Raw genomic sequence first — 10732 nt, 5'->3', positions numbered from 1 at the left:
CGCCAGACTGATGCAGTCTGAGCGGATCCGCTCCATTCAGACTGCATCAGGGCTGGACGGCTGCGTTCGGGTCCGCTCGTGAGCCCCTTCAAACGGAGCTCACGAGCGGACCGACGAACGCTAGTGTGAAAGTAGCCTAAACAGTGTATATATGTTAAAAACTGAATTAAGCTTTGTCCTTGACAAATCCCTTGGACACGTTTTACTAATGTGCACAGAAATAACCCGGGCCCTATAAAGCCCCGGTAATTCCTTTAACCTGCGGACTGCAGAATGAACAGCTGGCAGACTGTCTGCTTCTATGGCAACAGAGATATTAATTTGCTGTCATGGCAACACGGAGACAGCAAGGAATCCGCCACCTGAGGAATGCATCGCTTCATCCACGCGGCATACAGTCCCAAACACCCAAAAAAAAGAAGAAAAAATAAGTAAATAAATTAACTATTTTTAATAAATTTTGCAATAAAGAACCCGATGGTGTCCGTGTTGGCTAGCAGAGTCCGCTCCTTATCTTCACAAGTCCCATCGTTGATGTCAGAGTCCCACAGCACTGCCAGGGACGGATCAAACCTCTGCAGGAGCTGCAGCTGATCAGGGGACAGTCCTGCGCCGGCCATACCTTCTCCTCCGATGTGCGGCTCCTGCACAAGATCATCAAGCTTTGTGATCACAAACACCAAGACAAGCAAGGCTTTCCATTACATTCATAGTAGGATGTATGGGTTCTGCAGAACCGTTCTGCCAGGTTCTTCTATTCCCTTACGATAAGCGGTTGCAGAGGTATCTGGGGGTCACTGATCTCCCAAGGCTCAGGTTATGCCATGGTTGAAGTAAAAAAATGAAAATCAGATATACAATAGTAGAGGACAATCTCTTTCTAACACAGCTAGAACCAGCCCTGTACCTCACATGGATCCAGAGATCTCCCCATCCATTGTTCCAACTGTTCTGCTAGATTTATTTCAAGCTGTCAGATAAGTGGGGTGTGCCCTTTCTGCTTTAGCTCTCTCCCTATCATAGCTCAGGGGATGTGTCTTTTCTGTTGCAGCTTCTTATAAAAGACAGGGCTGGTGGCAGTTGAAGATTTAAACTGAACGTGTGCGACCACCTCAGTGAGGTGGACAAGACATAAGGGAAACCTGCACCTGAAGGCATCTGTGTTGGTCCCATGTTCGTATGCAAATGAGCCTACAGGAGCAACGGGGGTGTTACACCTAGAGCAGTGGTGGCGAACCTATGGCAAGGGTGCCAGAGGCGGCACTCAGAGCCCTCTTAGTGGGCACCGACGCCCTGGAAAAAGTCTATGGTGTACCAATATGCCTTAGACTTTTCCTGCCATTCATCAGCGTAGGGCGCACTATGAACGGCACAGGCAGCGCACTGAATGTAGGCAGGCTATTATAGCTAAATGATAAAGTATATGGAAGATATACTGTATTGGTATTCAGGGTAAATTTCTAGGTTGGCACTTTGCGATAAATAAGTGGGTTTTCGGTTGCAGTTTGGGCACTCGGTCTGTAAAAGGTTCACCATCAGACTGCTTTTTCTGCAACTGTGGCACCTGAACCTGACATTGGTGGCAAATCCTAGCAACATGTACACCATTGCAAGGCATATCCTAAATCATTCCTGCATGGGTCCCATCTGTTCCTCACCCCTTCCCTATGCATCCCTCTGTTCTTTTACACTCTGCTCACATCTGTGTCGGAGCATCGACCGATGGGACAAGAAGGATAGCTCTGTATACAGCACTATTTTTACAGTCAAAATGATGCTAACCATGACAGACTCCATTGTAAGTCCATCAGAATCTGACAGTCCTTGCTGTCTTCTTAAACACTTTGGAGTAAAACCAATTTATTTATATTTTTTTACGAATACAATGTTGTGCTACCTGTGTTTGAAGCTGGAGGCAGGGGAAAGTCTTTAGGGCCCAGGCCACTTGTTCTTCATTTTCAGATAAAGTTATGGTGCATGTGCTATAAACCAGTGTACCACCAGGTTTTAACAATGAAACCGCCTGGAAAAAAAAACATTCATGGAATAAAAATTTGATACAGTGAAAGCAACTTTTTCCCATTTCTTTAAATTATGTGTGATTATATTAGTACTGAGTAAAAGTCCTTCAGCTTTATGATCATGCAAGGAATGAAATCCTCGCCCGACGCGCAAGAGACGTCCTCCCCCGACGCGCAAGGGGCGACGTCCTCCCCCGACGCGCAAGGGACGACGTCCTCCCCCGACGCGCAAGGGACGACGTCCTCCCCCGACGCGCAAGGGACGACGTCCTCCCCCGACGCGCAAGGGACGACGTCCTCCCCCGACGCGCAAGGGACGACGTCCTCCCCCGACGCGCAAGGGACGACGTCCTCCCCCGAAGCGCAAGGGACGACGTCCTCCCCCGACGCGCAAGGGACGTCGTCCTCCCCCGAGGCGCAAGGGACGACGCCCTCCCTGGCGCGCAAGGGACGACGTCCTCCCCCGACGCAAGGGATGACATATTTCATGACACAAAGAATTACATCTTTCCCCGATGCAAGTGATGACGTCTTCTGGCCAATGACAACTTCCAGCACAACTCCAGATGCACAGGAGACGGCTCCAGCAGACATGAAGACTTACCGTGCTGAAGAGTTTCCTCTGCAGAGGTGGATAAGACGTTAGCTCCCTCAGTGATAAAGCACAGGCCATGTTAGGTCTCTGTCCCATTCCACTGCATGGGGCATCTAAAAGTACACGATCGAAGGACTCTGGGGGGAATGGAGGAGCCGTACCTAAAAAGTAAACGTATCACACAGACAAATTGTAAGACACTGAAGGGGAACTTTTAGGGCTGTTTCACATGGGCGAGTCCATTGCTGGAAGCACGCTCCGTGATCCTCCATTCTGGACATGAAGGAGAGCACGGCATTATACTGATTTATAATGCTGTGTGCCTCTGCATGACCTTACTGATACAGAATCATAGTGACATAAAGCTGTCAGTGTGGCCCTGTAGAAGTAAGGTCATACAGAGGCACACAGCATTATAAATCATGATAATGCTGTGCGCTCCTGCAAGTCCTGAACGGAGGATCACGCTCACACACGGAGCATGATTCCTGCAATAGACTCGCTTGTGTAAAAAAGCATTTATAATGCTCGCATGTGGAATACAGTGGATGCCCAGAGCCTGTAGTACACCCGCTTACCTTGGCTACTGTCACTTGTGTCATGTGTCACCGCCTTGGTACTGTTATAACAGTACGCCTGGACGCTATCGAGCATTAGCCCAGCCACATTCTGCCTTATTTTTTCCACTTTGTTGGCTTTTTGTCCATGGCAATGACTTCTCCCTAAGGAACAGAACCGCCATCTTTACCGGAATTACAACTAGTTGCATTTCTACATACAGAATCTGATAACCTGTTGTACCAAATCAGTCACTGCACTGTCTATATGTGCTAATAGTGGTCTGCCACTAGGTTCTTGTAAATGAAGGCATTATGGGGCCTGACCTGTAGAACACAATCTTTAAGTACCTGGAATACAGCAGCCAGGAATTGTGTGTGTAGCATGTTTTTTGTTTTTTTCGCTCGGCCTCCCTTGATGTCCTGCTGAAGTGGACATGATATTCCCAATGTGCTGCTACTGCTATGCTCAGCACTCTTAGTCATTAGGATTTCTCTCCATTACTCCTTCCCCCTCTTATAGCATGCAGACACACATACACTGAAGCTGCATCCCCCTCTTCCCTGTCTTCTATGTACTGATTTACGTTTCTTGGTGACTGAAGACGTTTCGGAACCTTTACAGAGAACATGAACAGAAGAAAACTGCTGAAAGGTGAAAAAAAGGCGCTGTTCTCTCCTAAAGAGATCCCATATTTTTCACTTTATAAGACACTCCTAGATTTAGAGGAGAAAAACCGTAATTAGACTTACCGGTAATTTTGTTTCCTTGAATCCACCATGACGGCTACCATAGAGATTGACCCTTGTCCTCTATAGGGGCAGGAACACAGAGTTTAAACGGCCACCACCCACTCTCACCCTCCGTGTTTACAAATTACCAAGGTGGGTGCAACCTAAGTGTATATAATATAAAAGCTTATCTCTACATGTACAGACAGCTAGATATATATATATACACACATATACATTTTGAGTATTCCGTCATACTCTAAACTTTATATTTATTCTGGGTGGGAATATCCGAGCCGTCATGGTGGATTCAAGGAAACAAAATTACCAGTAAGTCTAATTACGGTTTTCCTTATCATCCACCATGACGGCTACCATAGAGAACTACCAGATTACTTGGTAGGGGGGGAAATAGCAGCTTGCAGAATTTTTTGACCAAAGGTCAAGTCTGCACCAGCCGAAACATTAATACGATAGTGTTTTATGAACGTCATTATACTTGACCAGGTAGCAGCTTTGCAGATGGTATCTATGGAAATGCCAGCCTTCTCTGCCCAAGAGGATGCCATTGCCCTAGTGGAATGGGCTCTAATGTTGGTCGGGCTAGACAGACCTTCCATGGAGTAACAGCACGAGATAGTAGATATAATCCAGCGCCCGATAGAGGCCTTGGAAACTTTTTTCCCTTTGTTCTGCCCTGCAAACTGAACTAGGAGGTTATCATCTTTCCTAAAATCTTGGGTGACTGTCAGATACAGGATAATGGCATCTCTTACGTCCAGGAGATGGAATTGTGTCTCGTCTGGGCTAAGAGTGTCTGTAGGGAAGGATGGCAGAATGATTTCCTGATCTCTGTGGAAGTTTGACACCACCTTAGTGAGGAAACCCGGATATAATTTTAGTACTATTCTTTCTGGAAACACCGAAAGGTAGGGTTCTCGGCAGGATAGGGCCTGGATTTCCCCTAAGCGTCTGGCCGATGTAATGTCGATTAGAAATGCCGTTTTATACGACAGGTGTTTGATTGAGATGTCTGACAAAGGTGTGAATGGGGGCTTCATCAGTCCTCGCAATACTAGATTTAAGTCCCATTGTGGGACCCTCGGGGTAAGGGACGGTCTTATTCTCGACGCCGCTCATATGAACCTCCTAATCCATCGGTGGCTGGATAGGTCAGAGTCATAGAAAGCTCCAATGCGAATATTTGTACTTTTAATGTTCTCGGTTTAAGTCCCATGTCCAGGCCCCTTTGGAGAAAATCTAAAATTTTCTGAATGCAAGGGGGAGATTTATTGGGAGAGGCATCCCCTAGCCAGTATTTTTTCCATATTTTAAGATAAATAGCCGTGGTGACTATCAGAGTATTTATAACTTTTCCCGAAAGGCCCTTGCTTTTTAACATTTCGCCCTCAGGATCCATGCCGATAGTCTGAACAGGCTGGGGTTCTAATGTATGATTGGACCTTGTGATAAAAGGTTCGCTTGGGATAGTATTTCCCATGGATCCTCCATGGCCAGCTCCTTTAGGATGGAAAAACAGCTTCTCTTGGGCCAGTATGGGACTACCAGTATTACTGTTACGGGATCCCTCAATATTTTTTGCAAGTGAATTAGAGCCCAGGGAGAAAAAGCGTACACTAGATCCCACATCCACTTGACGGAGAAAGCGTCCATTGCCCAAGCATGGTCTCTGGGATTTAGGAACAGAACCGGTCTACTTTTGCGTTTTGTTTTGACGCGAACAGATCTATTTGGAGGGTTCCCCATTTCCTGCAGATTTTCAGAAAGGCTTCCTGGGACAAAGACCACTCTCCGGGGTCTAGAGTCTTCCTGCTGAGGTAGTCGGCTCCTATATTTTCTGAGCCTTTCAAATGGATGGCTGTAATGGAAAGAACATTTTCTTCTGCCCATCGAAAGATTTGTTCTGCTAGCTTCTTTAGACCTGGAGATTTCGTGCCCCCCCTGGTGTTTTAGGTAGGCTACCGTTGTTGTATTGTCTGAAAATACTTTCAGATGTTTTTTGAGTAGTAGGTTGTGAGATACTTTTATGGTTTCCCACATGGCTCTCAGCTCTTTGTAATTTGACTATCTGGTTTTTACTTCGTCTGACCATTTGCCTTGCCAGTTTGAGGAGTCCACTTTCGCACCCCATCCCTGACCGCTTGCGTCCGTTATGATTTGGACCTCTGGGACTGTCTCTCAGGTTACGCAATTTAATAGGTTCTTTCTTTCCTTCCACCAATTTAGGTCTAGTTTTACATGGTGAGGAATTGATAGTTTTCTGTCCAAGGAGGATTGCTCTCCGTCCCAATTCCGCAGTATCCAGGTTTGTGTCGTTCTGGAGTGGGCTTGGGCCCAAGCTACGGTGGTAATACACGATGTCATTAAACCCAGTATGCTCATGGCTTCTCTTATCGAGCACTTTTTCTGAGCCTGGATTTTTTGTATCCTTTCCCTGAAAGCTTCAAGCTTTTCTAGTGGGAGGGATGAGACTGGGAACTTGAGTTTAGCAAAACTCCCAGCAATTTTATTTTTGTGTCCGATATTAAACAAGACTATTTTGTGTTTATTAACCAGCCCAGTTTTGACATCTCCTGTATGACGTAGTCGGTCAGTCTGGATGTTATCAGCGAAGACTCTCCTAAAATGAGGAAGTCGTCTAAATAAGGGAAAATTTTTAGACCCTCTAGTCTGAAAAATGCTATCATTTCTATTATAATTACCCTTGGGGCAGATGAAATGCTGAAGGGCAACGCTGTGAATTGGAAATGATTTATTATGCCTTTCTGATCTTTTAGTGCGAACCTGAGGTAGGTTTGAGATTTTTGATTTATGGGGACATGATAGTATGCGTCCTTGAGGTCGATGGATGTCATGCATGCCCCTTTTTTGATTAGGGGAATTATGGACGCAATCGACTCCATCTTGAATTTTTGGTAAGTTATGTGCCTGTTTAATTCTTTGAGGTTTATGATGGTACAGTAGGATCCGTCAGTTTTTTGGACCAGGAATAGTCTTGAGTAAAAACCCCTCCCCCTTTCTGGCTTGGGGACCTCTGTTATGACGCCTGAAGTTTTTAAGTCTAGTCTTGGGCTGTGGGATGTCACCTGGAATCTTTTTGGGGGTATTGAGGAAAATTCTATGCAGTATCCGCTTTGGATTATATTTAGGGCCTAGGGATTTTGGGTCACTTTCTGCCATGGAGTTAGAAAATTCCTCAATCTTCCCCCGACGCTGGCGTCATTGCTTATCGGACTGTTTATTTTGGGGATTGAGGAGGAAACCCCTGCCTTTGCCTCCTTTTGGATAACTCCATCGACCCGTCTTCCCTTTACCTCTATAGGATTTTGACTGGGAGGAGTAGGGACGAAAAGGTTTTTTCTTTTTCTCTTCTGGGAACCCATTTTTTGTGTCCGCTGCCTTTTCCAAGATTGTGTCGAGAACAGGCACGAACACATACTCTCCAGAGAAGGCAATGGAACATAGTTTGGCTTTCGATGTTCTGTCACCTCCCCAGGACTTAACCCATAGCGCCCTTCTCACAGCGTTTGATAGAGCTGCGTCCTTCACGGCGAATCTGACAGATTCCGCTGAGGCGTCAGCTAAAAAGGCAGTGGCGGATCTAAGAAGGGGGATGGAACCTAGGATTTCTGGGAGTCTTGTTTTTTAAGTGATTCTCAAGCTCATTAAGCCAGATATACATAGTTCTGGCAACTGATGTCGCTGATATGTTGGTCTTAATACCAAACATGGAAGTCTACCAAAATTTACGTAGCAGAGAATCGGTTCAGATAATTGTGAAGAGTCCTCAAATGGGAGGGAAGTCTTTTTTACCACCTTTGTGACCTGAACGTCGATTTTTGGTGTTTCGTTAAAGATTTTTGTTTCAGCTTGGTCAAACAACAATCTTTGTTTAAATTCTCTAGAGACTCCCAGCCTCTTTTCAGGATCACTCTATTCGTCTAGGATCATGTCCCTTATGTTTTCGTTTACGGGAAAGACTTTAGATTTCTTTGTTCTTAATCCCCCAAACATTTCGTCCTGAACCGATTTGGGCTTTTGGACATCCTCGAAGCCCATAGTAGCCCGTACGGCTCCCAATAGGTCGTCAATGTCTTCAGATGAAAAGTAAAATTTCCTTGCATCCTCCACAATTTCACCCTCAGACAAGTTGTCGTCATCATCAATTTGTCTTGAGGCGGAGGCACCCAAGTCCATGTCCTCAGCATCAGAGGAGGATGGAATTGATATTCATTTTTTTTTGGGCGGAGGTAAAGAAACAGACTTAAGCAAGGCCAAGGAGGACTTAATTTCGCTCTGTATCATGGACTTAACATCCATGAGGATAGACGGCTGCTCCTCTTTTACCAGATCATTAATACAAGGCTGACAGAGTTTTTTAGTATAACCTTCCTGTAGCCTTTTAGCACAAGTAGCACATCTTGCGTTTCTGTCCCTATAAGAGAGGAGCAACTATGCATTAGACAGGCATTAGAAAAAGAAACATTTGTTTCTTATTCCCCACAGGGTAACTCACTGTTGGAGTGGCCGAGGGATGATCCGTCGATTTCATGTGGCTTGCTGGGGTATCTGGAGCAGACATGTCTCCTGGAGCTGAAGAGGACTCACAGTGGAGGTAGGAGCAATTCGAACATGCCGCTCTTTCATGCTCCGTGCAGCGTCTGACGTCATTCGTTGTCGCGCGCGCTCTCCACTGCTGCCTAGCTCCGCCCCCACCCGGAAGTGCCTGCGCGCTGGACCTGCAGCAGGTATCGATGCCGGCCTGCTTCCTCACAGAGGTCATGGAGGGAAAGCAGGCCCCCGATAACCGGGACGAGTTCCCTCGTGTGCTACACCTCTGGCCAGCGTTGGAATCTACTGCAGGAGGGCAGAGGGAGATAGGAACCATACCTTTCCATCCGAACCAGGAACCGAACGATTCCACTAAAAACAATACCTCCCACAGGAGGTGCTCTGTGTAGGTGCTCCATAGGGACAGGAAAAAACGGAAGGTGAGAGTGGGTGGTGGCCTATTAAACTCTGTGTTCCTGCCCCTATAGAGGACAAGGGTCAATCTCTATGGTAGCCGTCATGGTGGATGAAGAAGACCAGGAAGCGCAGTTCTGCAGTCACCGCTGCCCGCACCTACTGCATACTAGTCCATAATGGAAGCACTCACTAGTATTTGCTTTATAAGACGCACTGCAATTTTTCCCCGCAAAAAAAAACGCGTCTTATAAAGCGAAAAACACAGTATATTACAAAATGTAATGCATTCATGTGTACTATGCAGGATAACAGGCTGAACCTGATGGACGTATGTCTTTTTTTCAGCTTTACAAACTATGTTACTATGGGATGGAGAAAAAAAAAAAAAAAAGGCAGATAAAAGAGAGAGTTATAGGCTAAAAGATAAATTTCTTAAAATCATAAATCAGGATATGCTTGCAAATGGTTAACTGTCTCACCACAGCGGCTGAATACCGTACGCTTACCTCATTATCGGCCTGGCTGAGGAGACACGACGTGGATGAAATGAGCTCAGCAAAACAATAACTGCACGCTGCGCTATCCAGTAAAATGTTAATTGCTGTTTTTCATAAGGATATAATCACCACAAATAAACTCCGCTAATTATTTAGTGTGCAGCTTTACCAAACCGCAGGGATCACGGGGACATGGAGGTATATTTAGACAGATGACTGCGTTAGTATGGGAACATTCACCCTGATTTAGTCATTGTGTATGTAAAACAGTGAATAAATTACCAGGGTATTCTCAGAGGAGACAGTCACCGTGGGGTTAAGAAGGGTCTATATTACAAATACTGCAAAGACACAATAAGCCTCCATCGGGACCCAGCAGACTGGAGGAGAGGAGGTCACAACAACCAGTTACAACTCCACATCTCCATTAACCCTTTCCATTTTTTGCATTTTTGTTTTTCACTCTATGCTTTCCCAAAGTCATAACATTTTTATTTTTCTATTCACATAGCCATTAGAAGGCTTGTTTTTTGCGGGACAAGTTGTACTTTCTAATGGTACTATTTACTATTGCATGCAATGTAGTGGGAAGCTGGGGGGAAAAAATAGAAATGGGGTAAAATTGGAAAACAAACGCAATTCCGCCACAGTCTTATGGGTTTTGTTTTTACGCCGTTTCCTATGTGCTAAAACTGACCTGTTACCTTCATTCTTCGTGTTACAGCGATACTCCATTTATATAGGTTTTCTTATGCTTTAATACTGAAAAGAAAAACTGAATAAATACTGAAAAACTTTGGGGGGAAATTATTTTTTTCTTTGCATCGCAATATTCTGACCCCCATAACTTTTTTTTATAGTTATTGCTATGGAGCTGTGTGAGGGCTATTTTTTTTTTTTGCAGGGAAATCTGTACTTTGTTGATCCGATTGTGCAGTGTGTATGACTTTTTGATCACTTTTTATTAAATTTTTTGGGAGGTGAAACTACAAAAGAAAACATCAATTTTTTTATTTATTTTTTCACATTACGGCATTTACCATACTGGATAAATACATTTGTATTTTAATAGTTCAGGCTTTTTGGGTCATGGCAATGCTAATAATGCTTATTTGTTTCATTGTTTGTATAGTACTCGATCACGTAGCCTGTTCTCGTGAGATTTACCAAATCGTCTTCTCCCTGGCTTTAAAAAATATATACAGTGCATTCAGAACCTCTTCAGACCCTTTCACTTTTTCACGTTTTGCTAAGTTGTGGCCTTGTGCTAAAATTTAAATAAAATAAAATCAACTTTACCTATGATTCCCCTTAATACAAAAAATTAAAACTGAATTTTAG

General features: G+C 44.8%; 1 protein-coding gene across 1 annotated transcript in view; it reads right to left on the bottom strand.

The window, feature by feature from the left end:
- Positions 1 to 436: 436 nt before the first annotated feature.
- NSUN6 (NOP2/Sun RNA methyltransferase 6) overlaps positions 437 to 10732 on the bottom strand; it is a 54029-nt gene continuing 43733 nt past the window's right edge. Inside the window, 5 exon segments of the mRNA XM_044295051.1 lie at positions 437 to 644; positions 1898 to 2023; positions 2626 to 2777; positions 3195 to 3314; positions 3317 to 3338. Coding sequence (XP_044150986.1) covers positions 441 to 644; positions 1898 to 2023; positions 2626 to 2777; positions 3195 to 3314; positions 3317 to 3338 — 624 coding nt within the window. The 3' untranslated portion in view covers positions 437 to 440.

The sequence above is a fragment of the Bufo gargarizans genome, chromosome 5 (genome assembly GCF_014858855.1).
Source record: "Bufo gargarizans isolate SCDJY-AF-19 chromosome 5, ASM1485885v1, whole genome shotgun sequence".
Taxonomy (NCBI): domain Eukaryota; kingdom Metazoa; phylum Chordata; class Amphibia; order Anura; family Bufonidae; genus Bufo; species Bufo gargarizans.
Note: the sequence above shows the minus strand (reverse complement) of the source record. Positions and strands in the feature narration are given on the sequence as shown.